This window comes from Pocillopora verrucosa, chromosome 8 (assembly GCF_036669915.1).
Source record: "Pocillopora verrucosa isolate sample1 chromosome 8, ASM3666991v2, whole genome shotgun sequence".
NCBI lineage: Eukaryota > Metazoa > Cnidaria > Anthozoa > Scleractinia > Pocilloporidae > Pocillopora > Pocillopora verrucosa.
In genome coordinates, this window is record NC_089319.1 from 8,630,275 (window position 1) to 8,656,136 (window position 25,862).

General features: G+C 40.0%; 1 protein-coding gene across 3 annotated transcripts in view; it reads left to right on the plus strand.

Annotated features, from left to right (window-relative positions):
• Positions 1-19,522, plus strand: part of LOC131778842 (3'-5' exoribonuclease HELZ2) — a 29,573-nt gene extending 10,051 nt beyond the window's left edge. For all 3 annotated transcript variants that reach the window (XM_066171389.1, XM_066171388.1, XM_066171390.1), the window contains 24 exons: positions 397-489; positions 1,211-2,386; positions 2,461-3,579; positions 4,113-4,266; positions 4,549-4,738; positions 5,355-5,462; positions 5,990-6,558; positions 6,990-7,428; positions 7,521-7,831; positions 8,059-8,329; positions 8,810-9,253; positions 9,696-9,774; positions 9,878-11,128; positions 11,416-14,051; positions 14,132-14,349; positions 14,682-14,764; positions 14,870-14,998; positions 15,274-15,456; positions 16,182-16,468; positions 16,908-17,234; positions 17,718-17,954; positions 18,538-18,697; positions 18,931-19,098; positions 19,411-19,522. In XM_066171389.1, the coding sequence (XP_066027486.1) occupies positions 397-489; positions 1,211-2,386; positions 2,461-3,579; positions 4,113-4,266; positions 4,549-4,738; positions 5,355-5,462; positions 5,990-6,558; positions 6,990-7,428; positions 7,521-7,831; positions 8,059-8,329; positions 8,810-9,253; positions 9,696-9,774; positions 9,878-11,128; positions 11,416-14,051; positions 14,132-14,349; positions 14,682-14,764; positions 14,870-14,998; positions 15,274-15,456; positions 16,182-16,468; positions 16,908-17,234; positions 17,718-17,954; positions 18,538-18,697; positions 18,931-19,098; positions 19,411-19,511 (10,733 nt within the window). In that variant the 3' untranslated portion in view covers positions 19,512-19,522. The remainder of the gene's footprint in view (positions 1-396; positions 490-1,210; positions 2,387-2,460; positions 3,580-4,112; positions 4,267-4,548; positions 4,739-5,354; positions 5,463-5,989; positions 6,559-6,989; positions 7,429-7,520; positions 7,832-8,058; positions 8,330-8,809; positions 9,254-9,695; positions 9,775-9,877; positions 11,129-11,415; positions 14,052-14,131; positions 14,350-14,681; positions 14,765-14,869; positions 14,999-15,273; positions 15,457-16,181; positions 16,469-16,907; positions 17,235-17,717; positions 17,955-18,537; positions 18,698-18,930; positions 19,099-19,410) is intronic.
• Positions 19,523-25,862: the final 6,340 nt, after the last annotated feature.

A 25,862-nucleotide genomic window follows, 5' to 3' on the forward strand; every position in this document is an offset into this window, starting at 1 on the left:
GCAGAGTAATCAGTTAAATACCATCGCGGTGAAAGATTCATACATTTTACCTATTTTGAAGCGATTTCCCTGGTGAAAAACAACAAAAACGGGGGGGTGGTCTATCTCCCCCCGTAAAACACCAAAACAGAAACCAGTTTGTCCTTTTGAATTTTAAGGTACAGCCTTTAAACTGACAAAGTTTCACTGACATCGGTGAGATGACATGTAGCGCGACTGCCTGGTGCTGTCTCGTGGACACACTCTGAATACGTTATCTTTCGGTTTTCTCGTTTTTTTTCCTATATTTTTTAATTTCTTCCCTTACTAATTCATTTCTATTTTTTTTTTTACCATTTTACTTTTAATTTCTAATTCTATGTTTTTTTTCTACGGATGATATACACCGTTCTAAAGGAAGTAAACAGAAGAAAAAGAAGCGAAATAAGGAGAAGAAAAAGAAAAGGAGAGCGAAGAAAAAGGCTCAGAAGAAAAGCGAGACCTCAAAAGGTAAATTACAGCAGTTCTTAATCTTAGAAAAAATTATCGTAATTAACGAATAATTATTTAAAGTGAAGTTAATGTTAAAAAATCAAGGCAAGTGAAGAGAAACATGCAGTACATGTTTCGATGAGTGATAGTTGCTGTATTTATTCGATTATGATAGGTTATCGAGTAAATGCATTTGAAAAAAAAATTATATGCGGGCTTATGGTCCAAAGTATTTCAATGATGGATGGGCATCGCAAAGGTTACAGTTTTCCATTATTGTTAAGACTTCATATTGAATTCTACTATGGTAAAGTTCGGTTATAACGAGCGCTGTCATTGGTTGAAATAGCGTGCTCTATCAGAGTACAAAACACGGAGCTGAGCTTAAGCTGTCACGCCATCTGCCAGTTTGTACTTTGGTGCTTCAGCCGCTTCATGCGTGCTTTACAGCAAAATAGCGCCCATTCAAGACTTTTCAGACTCATTTGGTAACTATAAGATCTACTCGTAGATAGTACCGACAACAAAACCTGTAAATCTTTAATTCTTAACTGGCTTATTCTGACAACGTACCTTCCTTAGAAATTTCGTGGCCTTATTTCCTTTCCTACTTTCCTTCATTTGTTGAATTAGGGATTGTATTATGTTCTTGTTTCGTCCAACCTAATCTGACCTCAGTTAAGTGTGTCATCTATTCTGTGTGTAACAAAATTGACCCTCTCTATATATATATGATTAGGTCTACCAGCTGTGAGTAACGACACGAATTCATCACTTGATGATAGCCCGGACGAAGACGACTCGCAAGCAACAGATTCCGTCATTGAAGATCCAGATGAAAGCTTTAGCTATCTCCACATGAACAACACAACTACTTTAACATATAGGCATAATGTTTCGGAAGTTGATGGACGCGAGGAGTCTGACGGGGAAGAGTTTACACTTGTACAGTATACTCGCCGCCAACCGCAAATGAGAGGAAATGAAATTTTATTAGACAGCCCAAGGCAGTTTGAAGAGAAGGTATCCAGTCTTAACTACATCGTTTCAACAGGCGAAAAATGTCAATCATCTAAGAACGTTAGTATTCAGCCAATTGCTGAGAAGCAAAGCTTGCCACGAGGCGGTACAGCGGAAACTGTAAAAACTCCGATCACAGCAACAAAAGTTAGATCGACCGAGCTATTATCTGAAACAGTTATGGGATCACAGGATCACAAGACATCCGTTATTACCTCTACAGACAAAGTTAGCGACTTGAGCAAGAAAAAGACTGAAATCCCAAACCTTCGCAATGCCGAAGACTTTCCAAGTTTGGAAAGAGAGCCTGTCGAGGTATCAGTGAGTTCTTCTGGTGTTGCCTGGAGCAATTCGATAGCACCTCGCGTGCCAGTAAGAGTAACAACTTCTTTGAACAAAAGGCCTGATCAATCATTAAACATGATTCCTATCCAGCAAGGTCGTTCCTTTGGTTTTCTTGGCTCTCCTATAGCTGAACAGGGGCAACGTTCTCCGACACCAGCGTCAATCATCCAGACCTTTCAAAACGGTAGACCTACAATAACAACCAATACGCACGCGGATCAGCTGACTGGTTTCAACAATCTTGCACCAATCCCAGAAAAGGTATTTGTCGTTTGTGGTCACTTTTTGGGTAGCTGGCCTCCTTGCGACAGTACACAGGCCAAGACCTGTCAAAGCTGCGAGGATCAGAGTATGCTAAAGTACGCTACCTGGAATGACATCCAGCGCCAGTGGCAAGTAATAAGGCAATTCCCTGCCGGTATGATTCCACCCACAGCTGTACTTGATATATGCAAGCATTTTGCATCTAGAATGTCTTGTCGAAGAGTGCCATGCTCTTTTGCCCACGGAGAGTTAGAAAGGCATATCTGGGAATTGCAGCGAGGAGGCAGTAAGTGTAAATTTTTCTTTTTTCTCTCTTTGCCTCATTAAAAGCTTAGGGGTTCAATTTTCTATATTTTTTAGGACTTCCCACCCCTGAAGAGAGTCTACGTATGTTGCGATCCACAAACGCAGCAACACCCGCACAGCTCATAACACAGGCAAAAGATGGTAATTCCACAGCAGCTCAGGCGATTAGCAATGGATCAGAATATCTTGTGACAGCTTCTTACAGAGATTCTACTGCAAATCCCTCATCTGGCTTTGGTACTGTCACGAATCCAAGTCTTCCATCGAACACTTTTCCCGGGGCTCAGTTTGGAATACCTTTTAAAAGCAGCCCTATTTCAGCCACTCCTGCCATTTTTGCATCCCAAGCGGCTCTTACACGAATTCGAACCGATGCCTATGTTAGCCCTACTGAAGACAGTTTTAACACTAAATCTCCTCTCGTTTCATGCCCAATGCCCTCGGCACCTGGACAACCTCCACTACTCGTTCAACCTTTACCAACGTCTACTATTAGGATTGCAGGGGCGGTCTCAACAGGAGCAGAAGTGACGGAAAACCCTATAACACATATTGCACCTCCCACTGACATGACGCTAGTGGTTAAACCTGTGGAAGCGGTCTCACCTCACAACGGTCGGTCTTCATCTTCAGAGAAATCCGAAAGAAGTTCAACTCCAATCCACTCCTCGGCACAAAAATCCATTTCTATTTCCCAGGAGGTTGAGCAGAAGGCTATATCCACTCAAAGTTTCTGTGAAAGAGGCCGAGAAAATTCTCAACCTTCCACTTGGTCTAGCGCCCTTAAGTCTCCTGGAAGACCGTCTACTCCGATTCAAAAGACGACTACCATCCTTCCAATTAACTCTCCTAATGATTATAGAAGGGTCCCTAACGGGGTATACGTCGTGTGCGACGACTTCCTTCAGAAAAATGGTAAGCGGGCCGCAAGTATTTTCGACAAAAGCAAAGCTTGTAAAGGTTGTGAGAACCGGTCGAAGCTCAAGTATGCTTTCTGGAGTGACATTTGGAAACAGTGGGAATTAATAAGGCCGTTTCCCAAAGAGGTGAAAATTACTGTTGCATTCAAGGAATGTCGTCAGTATTCCAAACACGAACGTTGTCTTAGGATACCATGCTTATTTGCGCACGGTGAGCAGGAGGTAACCATGTGGACTATGGAAAGAGAAGGGGGTAAGTACCAGAGAAATGCTCTTCATTGAATATTCAATAGGGATATATCTTGTTGATTTTCATCACCATAATTCATTCACGATCATAAATGATTATGTTGGTAGGCCGTTGTATAATTTCTGATTAGAAGCTTTAGAAACTCTGCACAGTGGCCGACCTTCTTTATCATCTCAGTCCATAAAACCAAATTATCTCCTTAACCCCCCCCCCTCTCCCCACCACCGACACAGCAACACAGTTTCTTCAGAAGCCTATCCCCCTGAGACTAAATCAGTTCATCGAGAGGATCCTACATTGCACCATGAAGGTTTCTGGAGGGGTATCAGTGCCACGCAGCACGTTTCATGCATACTTATTTTATTCTAACACACAGTGTATATCTACATACGCATTCATTTTTTAGTGTTATATTGAATTAGACATTTCCTTCACGTTGCCAGTTTTTTGACAAAGATATCGCTTACCCACAGCGGCTCGGCCTAGTAACGAGTTGAAAATGAAAACCCAAATTTCTCTTTCCATTTCTGAACTAGTTCTTCCCACCCCACGGGAAACTCTTACTGGATCATCTAGTGGCATGCCATATGCCTCTGCCGAAAATTCCGCAGCCAAGCAGCCTCCAGTCCGGCTACTGTATAGACCACCCCCGCCAGGAGTGACAAATGGCTCTTATATACTGTGCAACAGGTATGATAATTGGCAGAATTGATGAAATATCACCACTGCAGTAATACCATCTCAGCCAGAGGTATCGAAATTGATGACACTGATGTATCGTAAAATATCGAGGCTCAGTTACTGCCCCAAAATAGCGCTCTCAGTTGTAAGAAAACTTGTGTGACTGAACTTGAGGGTAAATTCTTGTTTATTTAGTAGAGTTATCCTCTTTTCATAAGAGGTTTCTCACAAATAATAGTGTTTCTCATGAAGATTATTCTATGATACAATTTTGTCCTATCTCAAAAACAGCTACCATACAAGTGAACGATGCAGATTTGGTAGAAGGTGTATCTATGCTCATAGCCAGGAAGAACGGAACGAATGGAAACAGGAGTACGATAGAAAAGTAATGGAGAACCGTGCGATGCAAATCAAAGAGAAGGACGAAGAGTTTTGTTCAGAATTGAAATCGAAAATTTTAAAGGCACCACCAGAAGATGTAAGTTACCTACCTCATGATGGTGTCGTAGATGAGATTAGATAGTTCTTAAAATTTCCCTTATCAGCTATCATATTTGCAACTCGGATGTTACAAAGTTTCCTAACTCAGTGGATACATTTATCAGAAACAAACAAAAAAACAAGTAAACATACAAACAAACGAAATCTGACCCCAATTATGTTCTCATTTCAATGTCAATTTTAGAAAAGATGTTACATAAATGGATAGACTCTAACTTAAGAAGAGGTAAACAATTGGGAACCTTTTTTCCATCGATTTCAATATGTTTTGTTTTTGAAAACTTACCTAATCATCGAAAAAAGATGGATCAGAAAATCTCGCAAACATATATTGACATGATCTTAGAAGTGCGTTTGGAGTCAATGCAATATAACGTTGAAAAAGGTATATTTTCTAGACTCATGACCAAAAGAACTGTAAGTCTAGACTTATTTAGAAAATACAGGGTGTTGACACAAAATTGATTACACTAAACGAGTAAAAATCTGTGCGTTTATCAATATTGTCCTTGGCTTTCAGAATAGCAAAGATTCTTTTACGATTTTGCACGGAAATATATCTCTTATCAAATTTTTCTCTTCGACGTCAACAGCGAGTGGAATGTCTGGCCGGAGTTGAGGTTACTTGCACTCCTCCCGAGCTTAGTGTAAAACTTCGTGACAAAGAGCAGCATAAGTGGACATTTACTCTTAGCTTCAAGGTAAGTTTATGATAATGAAGTTACGAATGCTTCAACGAAAAATTCGAGTCCAAGCTCAAGGCGCATTCATATAGCGTATCACACAAGATTAAGTTCACATAAAGTACATTTATGAGATTAAATTTTTCTCATGTAAACTCGACTTAGCATGCAGCCTTTTATTTATGAAAATTACGGAAAACGATGACATCATACTTTAAAATGTCCATTATAATTTTTGAAATGGTAATTGATCATGATCGAAACAATTATTATAATAATGATGATTACAATAATAAATGATACCTTAAGTATATTTTTAAAACAACGATCTTATTATAATATCGACTCAACAGCAGTTAATGTATGGCATACAATGTATTTGAAAACTGGGAAGTAGAAAATAAGTGACTGGTCATTTTTGGTTGCCGTGGTGTCCGAAACATTTAGACTTGTGGCAGATAGACGCGGGTGGTGCAATTTAAAGTTTAAATGGTGAACCTTTGAATCATTTTAACAGAATGCATTGTATGTTATCACCATTTCAGCCAGATGAGGTAGGATCCTTACCAAATGTTTTTCTCCTTCACCGACACCACAGCTGTTATCGCTTATCAGAAATTCGCGTTGGTTGCATTGAAGAAAAGCAAGGCTGTGAGACGTACAAGCTTTTATACACAGCCAAGCTGGAAGACTCTTGGTACAAGTCTCCGAGCCCAAAGAGGCAGGTTGGGCGTGTAAAGGTGGCTCTCACAGTCTCCTTCGAATCTCTTCTGTATGGAAGCTTTGAACAGTTAGTTTTATTCGACTTTGGGAGGAAGCCCTACCTCATGAAAAAACTTAATGCTGATGTTACGAGTGAGTCAACAACCCTTCCCATCGCACCAGAACATCTCGCTACGCACACGCCGGCAATATGGGACGAAAGGTCTGTGGAAGTGGTCAGATTCGTCCACGAGACAAGAGAGGCTCTTCAGGCAGAACACTTGTCAAGGAAGTACAGTCTTCCCAGACAAGCAGAAATCGCCGATGAGCTCTTGAGCCCTAAGATCTACAAACACGTCATGCATCAATTACTATTTTTGGAGGAGAGGTTCATGAAAGAAGCAATATCACGGTACGCTCTAAGAAGATTGTAGATATACTTCAAACTCAATAATCAATGACCAGGTAGGCTTTTCTAGCACATGTTCTGCTTCAGTGGGGCCCGAAGTTGGTGCATGTTTGAAATATGCTGCCCCATAAAGAGTGAAATTTCCAAAAAAAGCGTTGGCTCTTATCTATTCCATTACGAAGGAAGAACAGTGCATAAAGAGTTGGTTATCATTAAAACCCTTGAAGAATTACAATTAGGATAAACGCCTGTTTGGTAAATCAAAGATGAAATGAAACGGCATAAAAACGATTTATATTTTTACACCACTTTTTTCGGTGGATGGTGAGATTGCCTAATTACTAGTTACTTGATGATAAGATTTTGTTTAGTTTTTGTTTAGTTTTTGTTTAGTTTTTGTTTAGTTTTTCTCCTGGTTGTTTTATTTTATTTAGTTACACCTTAAATAATGCCCAGCTACATGCTCAGTGGAATATTTTCGACGACATGACTGGAATGAAGTGTGCCGTGGATGGCGAATTGTTTGGTGTCCTCCATCTGCAAGAAGAAGACGCTCTAAGACCAGACGATGCAGCTGGCCGTCTCCTTTACCGCAACGTCAATTCTGTCTGGCTCCAACTGGCCAATAGTGGATCTAAAACGGTTTACGAGGCTCCAGTAGAGAAAGTTGAGAGTGAGTGCGTTGTTCTAAGACTCCCGTCCAAACTGTGTTCAGACCTAAAGCTGCATGACACCTGTGATGTTGCCGTTCATGCTCAGTTCCAGCTGAATCGGTGGCCACTTTGTCAGTTGCACGAAGCTGTTGAAAGACTTACCTCAGGACAGTTACGTCTCATATTCCCGGATCCAAGTGTTGGAACTGTCATAAGTGAAGTAAGCATTCATATTCTAAAGGTATGCATTGAAACCTTAGGTCGCATTCTAAATATATGTAGCTTAAACAGACGGGAATGTTGAAATTGCAGGTAAAAATTCGTTGGCAATGGCTTCTCGACAAGCGTTTGAATTCAAATCAGAGGAGAGTCATCGAAAGGATTGCTTCCCTTGGGGACAATGCCCTCCCTCTGGTTCTATTTGGTCCGTTTGGAACAGGAAAAACATTTACTCTTAACCAAGCCGTGCGTCTTTTGGTACAGCTAGACAAATCCCACAGAATTCTGTTATGCACTCATTCTAATAGGGCAGCAGACATCCACGTCGAATTGCTGCATGGATATCTTAACATGAATGGAATACCTGCAGCAAGGCCTCTAAGGGTTTATCAGCCGATGAGAAGGTAAAGAGATAAAATCAAAAGAGCCAAATCAGTTTCATACATATACATAACTTCTCAGTAGCGAAAAAATCACAAAGGACTCACAACTGCTGCCTGACGGCCCTATCAGATTAAAAGCTGAAGTATGTGCCTCTGATTTAACAGAAATTACCACGAAAAATGCTTAGGTGCTTTCTTTACATGGACAGGTATCGGTGAGTAACTGATTTTCATATCTCTAATTTCAGACTCGAAACCGCATCTGAGATAGCCAGAAAGTATTGTTTGATCAAGGATGGTATGTTTGTTTTGCCCCGTCGGGATGACGTCGTTGAGCATCGCGTAGTGATTACAACGCTGAGCACATCACAAGTGCTTCTTGATCTGGATGTGTTGCATGGATTCTTCACTCATATCCTCATCGATGAGGCCGCTCAGGCGCTTGAACCCGAGGCGTTAAACCCATTGAAGTTTGCGGGAACAAACACGAAAATAGTCTTTACCGGAGATCACATGCAGGTACAGATCTGGATTTAAGGGACTGAGTTCCGCAGTTTTCTTCGACGACTACTATTTTAGTTTTCTATCTATTTATTAGCATTGATTTTTTGTCCCATATCATTTTCATTATTATAATCATTATTATTATTTTTAATATCGCTAATATAAACTGTACGTGGAGAAAAAACTAGTGAACTCAAAGAAATCTTCAAAGAAGGACAACAGTTTGTGTTGTATGTCGTTACTTAAAGAGGTAACCTAGATTTAGGGGACTGAGTTCCAAAGTTTTATTTCGACGGCTACTATAGTAATTTTCCACCTATTTATTAGCGTTCATTATCAGTATTGTAACAACTATTACTGTTTTTATCATCGATAACGTAAACTATACGTGGAAAAAAAATCAATCCAGCTAAAGAAAACTTCACAGAAGGAATAACAGTGTATGTTTTAAATCGTTACTTTAAGGGCAACGTTTATACATTTATCTTACGATAGATGAGCCCAGAAGTCTATTCGCCTCAAGCGCGAAGTTTGGGACTGCAAAAGTCACTGGCTGAAAGGCTGTTCGACCTCTATGAAAAGTATGAGGCTGAAGCACCCAAGAGGAATCCCAACCTAGATGAGGAATCCAATGTTATGTGGCTGACGGAAAACTACCGATGCAATGAGTGTATTCTCAAGTTTCCCTCTGAAAATTTCTATGGTAAAAAGCTGATTGCTCGTGGCCATGAATCCCAACCGAAGCACCCGAAATATGGCCCCCTTTTATTCTTCTCCGCACGCGGTAAAGAAACAAAAGAGCAAGACAATTCTTATCTAAACTTATCTGAGGTTTATGAAGTAGAGAAGAGGGTGAAAGAGATTGCCGACAGTTGGCCAACTGTTTGGGGCCCCAAAATTCTGTCTGATATTGCAGTACTGTCCTCTTACCGTTACCAGGTTAGTGATTTTATTCCTTAGGAAAAGATATTAATAATGATAAGGGGTTAAAATGGTATCAGTTTGTAAACGACTTCTCTTTTTCATCATTAATGTTGGAGCGATTGAATCAAGTGATATAGAAGGAAAGATAGAGAAGCCTTGCCAAGTTCAGTCCCTGAAAAAAAATTCTTCACCCGTCAATCCAAGAGATAAAGGGAGCGTTTTTATTTCTTTTGCTATTAAAACCTTTAATGGTAACATGCAAGCCTCTCGTTACTTCCATGCTTTTTCTTTTACTAGGAGGTCACAGAGATGCTAATTCACCTCTTTCTTGCCTACAAAAATCAATAAAGCGTCCGTATTACTCAAATAATATAAAATTTTTTCTTCATTCTTGCAAAGAAACCTATTGATTTAGATTCTTCATCCTAATTGAACACGATGTACACCCAATACTTAGGTTCAAGCCATACGAAAAAGCTTACGACAGGTAAAAGATCTGAGGGATGTAAAGGTGGATACAATCCATAACGTGCAAGGTAAAGTCTTCCCTATTTTTAAATCATCCAAGAAACATGAATAACAGATCGATTTACCTACTTTATCCCATTTATCTTTCATTTCATTGCACTTTTTTTTCAGGAGAAGAATTTCGGGTGCTTTTTATCAGTACCGTGCGCACATTTCATACCTGCCAGCCTCAGAAAGAAGAATTGCGTAACAGTGGATCAGGTCGACAACTTTATTGGGAATTTTTGTCAGATCCAAAATTACTTAACACAGCTGTGACGAGAGCGAGATGCATGGTGGCAGTAGTTGGCGATCCTGTCTCTCTTTGCACAGTGGGAGAATGTCGTGGAATCTGGAGAGACTACATTAAGAGATGTAATAAAGCAGGTGGCCTATTTGGGACAACAATGGAAGAGCTATCAAGAGAAATAATCGCTCCTATTGTCAGTGTCCAGCTCAATCCTGAAGCTAAGACGTTCGATCCAAGTTCAGTTCCAAAGCTTGAGAAGAGCTTAGGCGCAAAAGCGTCCGAAGAGAAAACAATAGAAAGTGCCCAAGAGGACGTTTATGTAAGGCAGGTGATAGAAGAGAAAAATTTTAAGGAAGTTGTGGAAACAGAGAGCGACACCCGAGAGGCAAGTGGCCAGCAAATCTCGAGTGAAGGATCAGCGGAAAATGATACCTTGGAAAGCAAAGGTATACCCATTCTCAGCCTTACGGAGCAGGATCAGGGTAAGGGTGAAGAAGAGCCTGACGACGACAATGGAGATTCAAACGACTTTCAAGATAGCCTTCTTGAGGACGAGACAGTATTTCCTAGAGATATGGACGAAATAATTCAGGCATTTGTCCAAAAATGCGAAGAAACTCTGAAAATGGACGAAGAACGCAAATCAATTTTTGACGACTGCGAATTCCCTTCTCTTCAAGCGGTGGGAGGCTTGAAAAAGCCACCAATCGAGCACGCAAAATACTCTGCATTCAAGGGTGGTGCCGACATAAAAGACCTGTTTCCAGAGGTACGAGTCATAAACGGCCGTATTGAAGTGCGTCTTACTAACCTTGGCTTTTACAATTCTCCCTCTGAAAGAGCAAAACGAATCATGATTTCCTCAAAGCAACAGGATTTTCTTGATCCCTCTGTCTTGATGCAGCTCATTGCAGACGAACCTGAGAAATATATTGTCTGTAACCTTCGTCTTAGTCCCGAAAAGTCGCAAGTGGGTTATGCAGAGGTAGAAGATACCAAGACGCCATCCATTCACATCAAGGGAAAGCTCCGTCAAGCATTTGATAGAGACAAAGTTGTTATAGAGCTAGTTGAGAGGAAAGCCCGTTCAAAGGATGATGAAAATGAGCCAGCGGTCCAAGGAAGAGTTGTTGGTAAGATGATATACTTCTCTCCCTACATTGCTTTTCTTTAAGTGCAGTTACCTTCACAGTCCTCGTTATGACTAATCCGATTGGTTGAGAAAACAGGTCCTGCATCCTTGTGAAAAGACACGAGATTGCCTGAATCGACAAAAGCACTGATCGTTAGTAACCACGGTAAATTGCGCCCATCAGTTTAGAGACTCTTTCATGACATATAGACATATGATAACAGCTAGATAAATACATGATGTAATTAGACGACCGGCTTTAAACCTATTTAAATTTCCCTTATTCAGGTGTACTTGAACACATAATAAGTCCACACGAACGCCAGTTTGTGTGTACAACAGATTACGCAAATCCTGCGGTGATGGTGCCCATCAACAAAGCAGCAACTAAACTGGTCAACCTTACAGACAAGGCTTGTGAGGATATTCCAATGTACAGAAAGGATCACAACGGAAGAGCGATAAAAGTAAAAATGTTTAAAAAAGAGAAAGTCTTAAGTGGAAAGTACCTCTTTGTTGTTAAATACCTTCAGTGGAAAAGAGACTTCTCCAACCCTCTTGGTATCGTTGTGCGATCACTATCCAGAGGACACGACTTGAGAAGTAGCATGGAGATTGCGTACGCTGAGCACGGGGTAAGACGAGAATTTAGAGAGCAGACCTTGAGGTATGTGGAAGACAACTTTCCCCCAGGATGGACTATTCCTGAAGTAGAACGTAATAATCGCACTAAGGTTTCCGATGCCATCACAATTGATCCTCCCACATCCCTGGACCTTGACGATGCCTTGACGATAGAGAATATATCGCCTTCAACCTTCCGATTAGGGATACACATTGCCGATGCCAGTTTCTTTGTTAGACCAAACACTCCATTAGACGATGAAGCATTCTCACGTTGCTCTTCATATTACCCCCAAAACGGACATGAAAATGTTCCCATGCTTCCGCGCCAACTTAGTGAGAATTTTTGCAGCCTTCTCCCTAATGAGGACCGTCTTGCAGTATCGGTTTTCGCGACCATAAACGAAGAGGGGAAACTAGTTGGTAAGCCAGAGATAAAACGCACAGTTGTTCGATCCTGTTGTCGTTTGAGCTATGCTAAGGCTCAGATGATCATCGACGAAAAAGATGCGACCACATCAGAAATTTCAGAGGACATAAGGGGGAAGGTCAGACGTTTAAGTTCCTTGGCACAAAAGAGTAGATCTCATCGTCTCCGAGATCGAGCATTCGATCACTGGCAAAACGAAGGAAATGACTTTGAAGCCCACGAGCTAGTAGAAGAATGGATGATTCTTGCAAATGAAGAAATCGCAAAAGTTTTGTCACAAGAGAACTCTGAATTAGCACTTCTGAAGATACAGCTGCCACCAAAAGATCACAGATTGGCTGAATGGATTGAAATGTACGGCAAGTATACAAGAATGTCACTTACGTTATCCGCAACGTTCACGAAGGACACCACAGACGCCACACCACTAGAGGCTTTTCATGATGAAAGCATCACGTTTAAGATCCAGAGGCAAGTTTGGCGTGCGATATGTCAAGCCGTCGAGTCAAACGATTTTCCCACACTTCAATACCTGATTTGCAACGAGAGTTATCACCCACAAATTGCCACAGCTGTTTCAAATTTTCGACGTATACAGTCTGAATCTCGATGCGTTTGTGAAGGCGATCAGCCACCCGAGAACATTTGCCATTACTCCCTTGGAATACCTCGATACACACAATTTACGTCGCCAATAAGACGGTATGTTGATATCGTGGTGCATCGGTTACTAATTGGTCTCGTCTTGACGTCTTCCACCAACTACGCAGTTAATCTCCCTACTAAAGATGAAGTTTTAAAGGTGTGTCGACGTTATACATTTATGCAAGACAACGCACGTAAATTTGAAAAGTATTGCAGGAGGATCCACCTTGCGACTGAGCTTCAGCAACAGTGTCGTGAGACACGAGTTTTCATTGAATCCATTCAGCATCAGTCCTTATGTCTTCAAATCTTAAATGGAGAAGATGACCTTTTGGCTAATAGGAACAAAAGAATTTCCCTCAGTCACCTCAATTTATTGACCTTGGAAAAAAAAGAAACCCAAAGTGAAGAGCAGTCGATCATTCTCAAATGGAAAATCAGAAAGTATGCGGCGCCAGATTTCAAGAGAGACACAACAGAGTTATCCATTTCTAATTACGGCGGCATCGACGAAGTGATCGAAATTCCTTCCAATGTTTGGGTTTCTGTGTTGGATATGGTTCGAGCTAACGATAAGGAGAATCTAATGACTACAATCAAAGAAGTGAAAGAGAAGCTTAGCGCCATGCCTTCCAATCGTAGGAAGGACACCTCAGCTCAAACAAAGTCATTTGGTCAGGTGCATGGTATCCATTATAAGCATCCTCATCACAATGACGAGGCACAGCCGTCATCTGAGGGAGCGGTAGACCATTTTTACGAGAAGAAAGTTACACTCAGAAGATACGATTTCCTGTCTGTGCAGCTCTGTCCTCACATGATACGAGGAATCCTCGAACCCGAAGTCCAAGTATTTAAGGTAGATGCTCATCTTAACATCTGCATTGAACACCGCAAGCATCCAAGGGAGTCATTTTCGCACACAGCGAGACACCAAGCATCAAGGGAATGGTATGAAAGTATCGACGAGTATGTAGAAGCTTGGAAACCAGTTCTTGCGATGGAGGCAGCGACAGAAGCGGTAAAGGAGAATGATGGGTTCACCATTGAAAACCTTAAAGTGTTATGGAAACACAAGGCTGATTCTACAAGAGGAGAGTTTGAGCTTCCTTTCAGTTACTGTGATAGTCGTCAGCTAAATTTTCATGGGGGAGATTTAGTATGTATCCGAATGTCTTACTGTGAAACGTCGCCTTCTTCGGTAGAAAGTGAAAGCCACGGAAAGGTATTTACTCTATCTCAATATTCTTGTGCGTAGATGGCATTGCTATAGTATGCTTATATAAGTTTTTACCCTTTCCACAGTCTTCCAAAGACAGTCTACATTCTGATACAAGAGAAAGTGCTAGTGACTTTTGGGTGGCACACTGCATTATCAAAAATGTAAAGTTTCACAAAGAAAAACGGATGGTAAAAGTTAAAATCTGTCTTCATCAATCGGCGTCAACCATACCAGAAGGACTTTCCAACGAAGGAGGTTACAGATGTACTTTAGAAGTCATCCACAGAACACTTCCTCAAAGGTACATGAATAGCCATGCTCTGATAAGATACTTGGTTAATACTTTGCTTACTTCCCACATCTTTGAAGTAATCTAATAATCTAATAATTTAAATAGCTCTGCGTTGACTGAACAAGCAGAGTAACGGTATCTAAACAATTATGTGGATCTTCAATACTAAAAGCTTGACATGATTACAACTATAACAAACTGAAAAAAACAAAATCTTGTTAACTACTTAATCTTTATCGCAATAAAAATATACCTCTTGTGGTTGCCTAGTTAAATCCATCACTTACCCTATTACATATTGGAGTTTTTGTTATGAATTAACTTTCATTTTAATTCTTCAGACGAATGTATGCAGCGCTGTGCAGTTTGGAACACTCATCTGACTTAGTTCATGCCATTTGCAGAGGAGAAGAGCCTTCAAAAGGTATTTATTATTGGGATTAGTATTCAATTTTCTTGAAACTTTTAGCTTTTAGCGTCCGTGCGATACTTAACCATCGTAATGCTCTTTTTTTGCAATCACGATTAGAAAGTTATGGCGAACTCCCCACAAGCCTGTTTTTGACACAGTTTGGATTTAAGAAGTTGAACACATATCAAGAGGCCGCAGTCAAAGATGCACTTTGCCATCCATTCACGCTAATACAGGGTCCACCAGGTACGAATATTGCGTTTTTTTGATGAACGACTAAAAGCGATTGGAGGAATTGGAGAATTATCTAGTATATAAACACTTTTTCGTTCAACTGACCTTCACTTAGTAATGATGCACGGAAAAAGTCCAAGTCAGCAGTATTCCATCACAACTAAAAAATGCGCTGGCATACACATTTCTGAGCTTCAATACAAATGACAGCAATGATAGCTTGCATGTGACAACTCACTCACAAGTAAATGTTATTTACAAACAACCATAAATTTCCTTTTTCTTAGGTACCGGGAAAACCGTAACAGGAGTACACATCGCCTACTGGTTCGCGGAACAAAACAAGACGCAAAAGTATTTGAAGGTGTTGAAAAAAGAGACAAGTGAAACTGAATGTGATGGAGCACACAAATCACCGCCTCAAGTTATTTATTGTGGCCCGTCTAACAAATCTGTGGACGTGGTTACAGGTGGGCTATAATGGGAAAAAAAGTCAGGACTTCTGTTTCATACGAAATCAAATTGCGATATGGGACTCCGTAAGGTTCCGCGGAAATTCTCCACTGAAGGACAATCCATTCCAACAGAAAATGCTTTAAGCTAACTTGATTTTGGTAGCTTTCGAATTTGATTTTGATGACATCTAATTTTATCGACTAGGAATAAACTCACATTAAAAGGGTAACCTCGCGTTCAAGTTTCATCGTCATCATCTTTTATTTGCCTTATTTACACAAGCCTTATTTAGCCTTGGCTTATTTAAATACAAACATTTGTTTACAGCGTTAATAGCTAGAAAAAGAGGAGACCCAAGGAAGCCACCGGGCTTTTGGGAGAGCCACCTCCACCTTGTTGGCATACCTGGATTAAAGTATTTAGCACGCGAAAAAATCGGAACAGACATTAGTAGCTTTATGTGGCTGCCTTGTTAGATCGCGTTTCCCGGTCTTTCAAAATTGCTTCTCTTGTGCGCACGACCTCCCTAAGACTCTTGCTCACAAAAGAGGTATTACATGGTGGTGATGATTGTGGTAACAATATTACGTCAGTAATGTAAAGTAAAGTATTGCCCAGCAGGAAATTTTTTAATTGTTTAACAATAACTTATTCCGACAGTGTAAAAATGCAGCTGTCCGTTATTATTCAATTTTGAAAATCTCATCAGCTGACATAAACTTTTATCTTCCAACCCTAGAGCTCCTTTTGAAAATACCAGATTTGAAAGTTCTGAGAGTTTACAGTGATCAAATTGAGCAGAGAGAGTTCCCAATTCCAAACAAGTTGAAGCCAGCTCGATCAACCAGAAGTGATGACGAACTGAAAATCTCCAGTGACCAAATAAAGTCTGTATCCCTTCATCACGTGATTAGAGGTCCTGAATGCCCCTATTCGGAGGAGCTAAGGAAATATGAAGAGGGATTCGCACAGTGTAAAGCGATGAAGGAAACTATAGGCCAAAAGGAAGTCGCCGATTACTGCAAGGTGAGAGATGTGCGAACGGTTTGACTTAATGCCCCGATGTGAGAATAGAGGAAAAATTAGGAAAGGTAACTCCGTTCAAGACATTATAGCGCTTAAGTACGTGCCAGTTACTGGATAGATGGGAAGGCTGGTGATAATCGTCAGCGGGAATTCTCCCCCATTGGAGTGATTGAGCTTTCGTAATTACACTCATAAACTAAGGCACTGCTTAATGAAGGTTATCTAGAATAATATTGAGATTCCTCTCGTATAGCTCTTTTGGAGAGACATTTAAAAATTACTAAGCTTTTTTTTTTTCATTTATCAAAAACTTCTTTTTCCGTTAAATCCACAAAAAATCTCCCGCAAAAATCGTAAATCTCCTTAAAACTTTTCTTGTCGAGCCAAATACCTTTATCACCTGACATAAATGATGGCTTTTTAAATTATTTCCTCCAAGATCATTGGACTGGCTGAAAAGTGGGCTCTTCAAGAGTTTCAAGTTCAAATCATTCTTTGTACTTGCGCGGCTTCGGGAAGTCCTAGGATGGTCTCTTCTTGCGACAACATCCAGCAATGCATTGTCGATGAATGTGGCATGTGCATGGAGCCTGAATCACTCGTGCCCATCACATGCTCTAGAGCAAAACAAGTGGTTTTGATTGGTGATCACAAACAACTGCAGCCTGTAATACAAGACCACGTTGCAAAGACACTTGGCTTGAGTGTGTCAATGTTTGAGAGGCACTCTAAACGAGCGACAATGCTAGAACTTCAGTACAGAATGGTGAGATATTTAAGCAAGGGCAATCATAGATTCTACCATTCTTGGAAATGGTATTTTGATTGCCTTCATTAGCCTGTGAGGCACAGGTTTAACAGTCTAACTGTAATGCACATAGCTTCCTGAATCATTGTTTGAGAAAACTCACTTACCTCTGAGATTAATATAATTGTTCCGGCGCTTAACAAGATATCAATACAAATACCTAAATATTGATCTCCGAAGCATAGACTTCGCAACTCTTTAATTGTTCGCAATTTGTTGTCTTTCTAGATTTAACCTTAGCGACTGTTTTAGCGTTTTTCTCTCTTCCTTACCTTTAAAAACTTGCAACATGAATTTTGTTACAATTAAGTTACTTTACTCTCCCTCCTTGAGTCTACCAGGACACTTTCGCTGTATTACGCCCACCAGGAAAAAAATACAATTTAACTTCTTTTTCTCTTGACAAAGATATCTTTTTAACCAGTCTGTTCCCATTTCTAGCATGATGGAATTTGTGAATTTCCATCAATACAATTTTATGATAAAAAGCTACGTACAGCTGACGTGGTGAAGTCACGTGCTCCTAGTCCAGTTTCCTTTTGGCCTGCACAAGTGCGCCGCCAGAGGAAACTACCAATTGTGTTCTGTCACGTGGAAGGGCAAGAAGACTCCGCTCCCATAACAACCTCAGAGAGCAACGAGGACTCCAAAAGTAACATGAAAGAAGTTCATAAGGCAGTAAGTAAATTATGACCAAATTTTAGAAAGTTAGGAAGATTAAGGAAGTAGGTATATCAATTTTTTTTCAAACAAAAGAACATGACCTGATCACTAACAGCTCATGTTCTCTTAGTTTATATGTATGATTGCAAAGTAACGTGAGTGTTTTCCAAGCCTAAGCTAAGATTTATCATCGTACAGAAGACATTAAATGCATTATGGTTAAATTATGGTTTAATGACTATCAGATTTCCCAAGCCAATGATATGGTTGATCTGCGACTTTTTTTGTTTCGGTTTTTTGAAGTGCAGTGAAACTCCTTCTATGTTAGAGTCATCTGGATGGCATGTTTATTCTGGGGACGAAAGCCGGTCCAGACCGACAAAATTTCTCTTAAAATCTCTGCTTACATCAGAAAGAAATTTTTTTTCTGCATTTTCACTTGATGTATATTTTAACTGTCAAAGGACAGTCGCCAAATGATACTTAACCCTTCATCGTTCGATTGGGAACTGTATACCAAAGTACCCTTTGCTACGTACTAGCTTTGCGCGACTATAAAGTCACGAGGTCTCACTTCCTCCTCTTTCCTCACGAACAGGTTAAAATTGCAAAGCATCTTGTTAACCGTTACGAGGCCCATGTGCGGAAGTCAGATGTGGTCATCCTGTCACCTTACAGAGAACAGCGAAGCAAAATCACTGAACTCTTAAAGGGAGCATTTGAGGATATCAAAGTTACAACAATCACTAAAAGTCAAGGTAAGACAGTAAAAAGTAACTCTTGGGAATAAAAACAGTATTTATAAACAGTAAACGAAACCTTATCAGTATTCGTGACGTACCTTAATTGTACAATATATTCTGACCTAGCTCTTTGAAAAAAAATAGGGAGAGCTGAAATCGAAAAAAATCGCGCGCGTTGGAAGAAGGCGCAGCTCTGGTGAAGTGTCGAACTTCGATATTCGGCTTCTCCTTTTTCTCTCAAATTTTAGGGAGTGAATGGGATTATGTCATAATATCATTGGTTCGGTCCGTGAAATATGACGAAATAGATCCTGAGCCTTCCCCTTCTTGGCTTCGTGAACATCTGGGGTTCTTGACTGATGAGCATCAAATGAACGTGGGACTCACACGAGCACGCAGAGGACTTTGCATTATAGGTAAGATACGCAGTTTAAGTCTCCTTAGAGAAGGTTTAGATAGATTTTTTAAAGCATTCTGAGATGCAGCTGGTTTTGGTTTACCAGACTCTGCGATCAGACCCGTAATTTCATCCCATCCTCCAAATCCTCTAAGTTTATTTTACCCTGGATTTTCCACAATAACTCTTAGTAACATTTTCATTCGTGCTTAGTGGAAGTTGTAGAGGTAAACAAAGAAGTTTTTAAAGCTTACAAATAAAGCCCCACGATTGTCAGATAGGGCACCATTATTATTGTTTGAATAACTAAGTTTCATCTTATTCCCTGTAGGAAACAGGTATCTTCTGGAATTGGATCCAGCGTGGAAAAGTTTGTTAGAGCACTACGAAAAGAATGGCTGTCTTGTGAACGACGACTGGCCTTGGCTATAATTGAGTCACAGATATATATATATATATATATATATATATATATATATATATATATATATATATATATATATACACATATAACTCACTGCATATATATATGCTTAATCAAGAAGAACAGAAATGAAACTGACTTCAGTTTCAAGCTTAGAGCTTTTTTTTTGTATCATCTTCCAGGGAGTGGTACTTTTGTAGGACGAGACTAGAAAGAAAGGAATTGAAAGGATTTCGGAAACTTGGGTGTGATGAGAGTGAGAGGATATTCGGATTTCTTTCACAAGTCATGTTCTATATCTTTTATAAACATTATTCAAAAAAATTAAGATCAGGTCTTTAAAAGAAGCGTTAAACTAACTTAAACAAGATACCGTTATCCTGTATTTATCGCTTTAATAATTTGGCATCTAATATGTATGCAAGTAGCAGTAGGCATAATTACTTCAAATCAGAGGAGCAGAGCTGCATTATCTCTCCAAAAATTTAAGACTGACAACCATTTTTTGCAATAGAAAATTGTTTTGTATTAAACCAATAAACAAATGAAGAAGACATAATCAAGAAGCATTAGTCTTTTTAAAATTGCTAAGGGCAATCATTACGCTCACGTTTGAAATGCGATACGAGTTTTGCGCCAACCTAATGTGTTCCTTACACGGATGTATGCTGTTTTACCAAAGCATTGAATTTCGCTCTCAACGCAGTTATGATTGAAAGGAACAAGAATCTAAGTTATATATGATACCAGAACGTACGTTGTTGTCACCTGTAGAATCATAACCATGATTTTTAGGCTCGAAAAATTTGAGTGGTAATCTTTTTCCTAATTTCTTTAAAATGAAACCACACGTACAGTTTGCCTTTTAAGTACATGCATTCGGTTGATTACCATTTCAATTTGAACATTGTCAAAACCCTTTTCTGCCGTCACGGTTATTTGATAGCCAGCTGCGTGAGCAACGAATCACTTTTGTAAGTACTAGAAGCAACGGATACATTTATCCTTGATTTCCTTTTTTCTTTGATAATAAGACAGAAGCTCTACCATAAAACCCTGATAAAACAATGAGACCGTCGGGGAAGCCGCGTCTCATTTTCCCGCTCATTTTCTTTGGTCATGTGGGAGGTTAAAGCCAATCAACTGGAGTCATTCGTTCTTACGAAGGGCTCACGCATTATTAACTCGTTAAATTAAAAGTGTCTTATCATAATCCCTCGCCGACGCAGCACCGCAGTGTCTCCAGTAACTTACCCCCTTTAATATTTATCATCACGGTGGTCGACATCTGGGTTGTTCATCGTCGGATATGCAGACTAGAGGTCACCTATTCGCGAGTTCCCCCTATACAATAACAATGATGAATACTGAGATAGTATATAGTTTATAGTCATAAAGATATGCCCGTTTTCTTAACGATTTCTAATCAAGAAAGAAAGAAGTTCTTCAATCCCGCGATCCCGACTAAAATTTTCTCACAATCCAGTAATCCCGACGGTTTATACCAGCCAATCCCGATCATAAAATTTTTCCTAGTTCATTACCTCAACTTAAGAGAAACTTTTCAGTGGGTGATGATTTTCTTAACCAGCAGTGATCCCTTGAAGATTTTGCTCACCGTAAGGCGTCAGTTCATCTCTTTCCACCAAAACGATGACATCCTTCGTTTTCGAAGTTTTCAAAGTTTTGCACGAATAACGCACGCTAGTCACGGTAACGACTTCCTTCAGCTTAACTTCGATCACTGAAAAATGTATTAGTAAATATAAAGACAGGTCAGTATCAATGAAACGAATAACATACAACAACAAAACATGATGGTAATCCCTTACTTCCATGACGAAGGAAATATAGAAAAACTTACTCAACACGATTATGTTGTTTCCGTAAGAGCCTTTAAGGAGGCCACCTTCCGTAGAAGCTCAGCCCGAAATTTTTCTTTCCGCAGAGTGCAATTTCCGCTCTTTCCCCTCTCGTAAAAGAGAGTCGCACTTTATGTCGACTGGATTCGATTCATCGCTTTCGAAAGTAGCTGGCATCCATACAGAGGAACGTACTGCTATTTTTCCCGATTGATAAATTTTTCGGTCACCAAAAACTCAAAGGTCACTATCACGGGACAGGGTAAGGCTCAGAATATCCAGACATCACCAGAAGGTTGCAATGAAAACAACAGCGAAGCCCAAAGGCCGTGTGCCCGGTACTTAGATAAGACTGTCATAACACACACCTTTGTGCACAAAGATAGCCCCAAGCCTTGCAGCCAAGTATGAATTTAATATCCGTCTATTAATAAACCTTTCAACAGTTGAATGTTACTATGAAATAGATGTATCTGTACTGCTTAATTAAAAGTGAAAATTAAGCAACTTGGTTTCCTTGAAGATTATATATGGCTACCTACAAGTAATAATTCTTCATTGGTTCTTGAACAACTTTGAGCTCTCTTTACTTGCCCAATAATAAATGGAAGTGCATAATTGAAAAAGAAGTTCTTGAATTTGGGCAGCAGCTCATTCTCCCATTATTTAGAATCAAAATGAATTCTGTCCACACACATTTCATCACCTTCTGACAAATATACACAAAAATTACACTATGGTAACTCACTGAGGGCCAACTGCCCTTATACTTGAGTATAACAGAAAATGGGTTTTCTTAAGAAAAAAATTTTCTTTGAATTTTTCAATATAAAAGCCTGGATATGATGATGGTTTATCAAGTGTATCCCCTTGTTTTGAATAAGGGCACTTTATCTCCAGCAATCCAAATTTGCTGCTTGATGATGGATCAAACACTTTTCCATCTGGGGTTGCACTGAAATAAGGAAATTTTGGATGAACAGAGATGTCGGTATCAAATGCTGCAAAACCTGGTATTTGCTGTTGCATTTTTCTAACAACATTTCTCATGTGACCTTTTCTTTTCCCCTCCCATGTGAAATAGCTTATACATTAAAAAAATCCTTGGGGCAAAATACACTTTTCAGCATTGACTCTGAAGGCTTCTGAATCCTTGAATGAATTTTTCCAAAATTTGATGCAGTAAGTCTGAACTGATGCTGTTCCATCCATTCAGCAGATTCACCTTGCAACACTGTTCTCTGTTCTAAAGAGTTAGATTCGCTTTTATCTATCACTATGTGGTCAGCGAAGAAAGAAGTCAGGTCAGGCTGGTTTAAAATGTTCAGCTCAGTCAAATCAAAGGATATCAAAGGATATATGTCTTGTCGTCAATACCAACTTGAAGATCAATAAACTCAGAACACGGAACAATGCCAAAACACGATTGTAGTGTCCACCGCTTCCTCCTTTACGAGAGCAATGTGCTCTGGAAACTGCTGCCTTATAATTATCTTCCTTTAAATTTATTGCTAAATAATGCAGATCCTCACTCTTACGAAGCGATCGATGGCACCGTGCTTTCTCATAAAAATCGCCGGATACCTCGCACGTGTAAATATCATAAACAATCCTTTCTCGAAAAAACTTGTAGCTCTTTTCACCGGGAGAGTTGAAAATACTGACCCCCACTCCGCCAACTATACACTGACCCCAGCTCCGCGGACTACCCTACGGACTACCCCAACGGACTGCCCTAAATAATCAACCAAATTTACTTTAACGGGGACATTCACCGACTTCATCGACCCAGTCTTTTTTTTTCATATTCGCCCCATTCTTCATCGGCCATCAGTCTAAACACTTGTGAAGGAAAGTGATCCTCGCAGTAATGTACACTACTTAAGCAATAGTGAAAATAAGGCCTGAAAAAAATTCAGGCCTGTACGGGATTTGAACCCATGAAAAAATAAACCCGTGAAATGATGAATAAACCGTCATAGGTTCAAATCCCGTACAAGCCTGAATTTTTTTCAGGCCTTATTTTCACTACTCCTCAAGTAGTGTATATTACTGCGAGAATCACTTTCATTCACGTCTTTAACCGCTGTTCAAATATATGACTTTCATATGTTCTTAGCTGTTTATTCATCACTTCACGGGTTTATTCGGAACCAACATAATGACCAGCTCCCAGTTGGCTTTTTAGCTCAGTTGGTGGAGCACTGCACCGGTATCGCAAAGGTCATGGGTTCAAATCCCGTGCAGGCCTGAATTTTGTTCAGGCCTTATTTTCACTACTGCTCAAGTAGTGTACATAATTGCGAAGATCACTTTCATTCACAAGAGTTTAGACTGACGGCCGATGAAGAATGGGGTGAATATGAAAAAAAAAAGGACTGGGTCCGCGGAGCGGGGGTCAGTCCTTTCAGCTCTCCCCTTTTCACCGGCATTTTTCTTTCCTCCTCGTGCAAGCCAGTTTGAACAAGTCAAAATACTGATTTTAGGGAAATTTCTCAAGGTTTTTTACCAATTTCAGGTCTCCCTAAAGTAATTGCACAAACAACTCTGCAGATGACTTCAACAACAGAAGCAACTAGCGACTAAATACAGGAATGGCTCCGATCTGTGATAGGATGATAAAAATAGTAAAAGTTACTAAGTTATATCTTAACTCCTTGCTCATGCGTGTCTCGAAGCGGAACAATGAAATATCAATGTGAAATATCAAACAAGAAATGGCTACTTACATCACGAAGAGAAGGCAGAGTCTATCTTGTTCAGCGAGGTCGTTCAGCGATATTCCGGCGATGAAAAAGTCATCCGCTGACAAGCTCCGCTGACAAAACTCATTTAGTCAGTTTAGGCGGATGACCAGAGACTGGAGCCATTCCAGTATTTCACCGCTGACAGGAATGGCTTCAACTCATGCGTATATTAATTTTTTTCGTTCTGGCTAAATAATTTATACATTGAGATAAAAAGTGAAAGAGCGATTTATTAGGTTTTTCTTATGTTGAAGTCTATAGTGCTTGCAAATGAAGCCCTCTTATTAATACAGGGCCATGTAGTTTCTAAGTTTTAAAATAATGCAGCAACTGCATGTCACGTTTGGAAAATAACGCAATGTTGCGTGACGCTACGACCGATGTTTTGAATTTACAGTATGCTCTGTTGGAGAGATATGGCTTGGCCGCAATCGAGGACTAGCCACTAAATACAGGAATGGCTCCGACCTGTGATTGGATGATAAAAATGGTAAAAGTTAATAACTTATATCTTAACTCCTTGCTCGTGAGTATGGTTAACCGCGTGTCTCGAAGCGGAACAATGAAATATCAATGTGAAAACGCCGATGAGTCAAACAAGAAATGGCTACTTACATAATGAAGAGAAGGCAGAGTCTAGCTTGTTCAGCGAGGTCGTTCAACGATATTCCGGCGATGAAAAAGTCATCCGCTGACAAGCTCCGCTGACAAAACTCATTTAATCAGTTTGGGTGGGCGACCAGAGACTGGAGCCATTCGTGTATTTCACCGCAGACAGGAATGGCTCCAACTCATGCGTATATTAATTTTTTTTTTCGTTCTGGCTAAATAATTCATACACTGAGATAAAAACTGAAAGAGCGATTTATTAGATTCTTCTTAAGTTGAAGTCTACAGTGCTTGCAAATGAAGCCCTCTTTTCTTACTACAGGGCCATGTAGTTCCTAAGTTTTAAAAGAATGCAGCAACTACATGTCACGTTTGGAAGATCACGCAATGTTGCGTGACGCTGCGACCGATGTTTTTAATTTACAGTATGCTCTGCTGGAGAAATATGGCTTGGCCGCAATCGAGGGAGTTTTTTTCCGCGGAAAACTAATTTTCTAGGTTATTGTTCACATGAAGGACAAATCCATTCATCGGGCTCTTCATCTGTTTTAAAACTACTGTTCGCACAGCGCTGCTCACTAGTTTAGTTTTAAATTTTTTTTTTCAAAAACTGTTAAAAAAATATTTAAAAATTATTTTAAAAAAACTATTAAAATTGAGTCGGAGCTATTCTAGTCTGCGGTGAAATACAGGAATGGCTCCAGTCTCTGGTCGTGCGCGTGAACTGACTAAATGAATTTAGTCAGCGGAGCTAGTCAGCAGATGACTTTTTCATCGCCGGAATATCACTGAATGACCTCGCTGAACAAGCTAGACTCTGCCTTCTCTTCATTATTTAAGTAGCCATTTCTTGTTTGACTCATCGGTGTTTTCACATTGATATTTCATTGTTCCGCTTCGAGACACGCGGTTAACCATACTCACGTGCAAGGAGTTAAGATTAAAAGTTATTAACTTTTACTATTTTTATCATCCAATCACAGGTCGGAACCATTCCTGTATTCAGTTGCTTGTCAATCGAGGGAGTTTTTGTCGTGGGAAACTGATTTTCTAGGTAATTGTTCACATGAAGGATAAATCCATTCATCGGGTACCTCGTCCGTTTTTGCACAACACCTCAGGGATGAAAGTCGCGGATTAA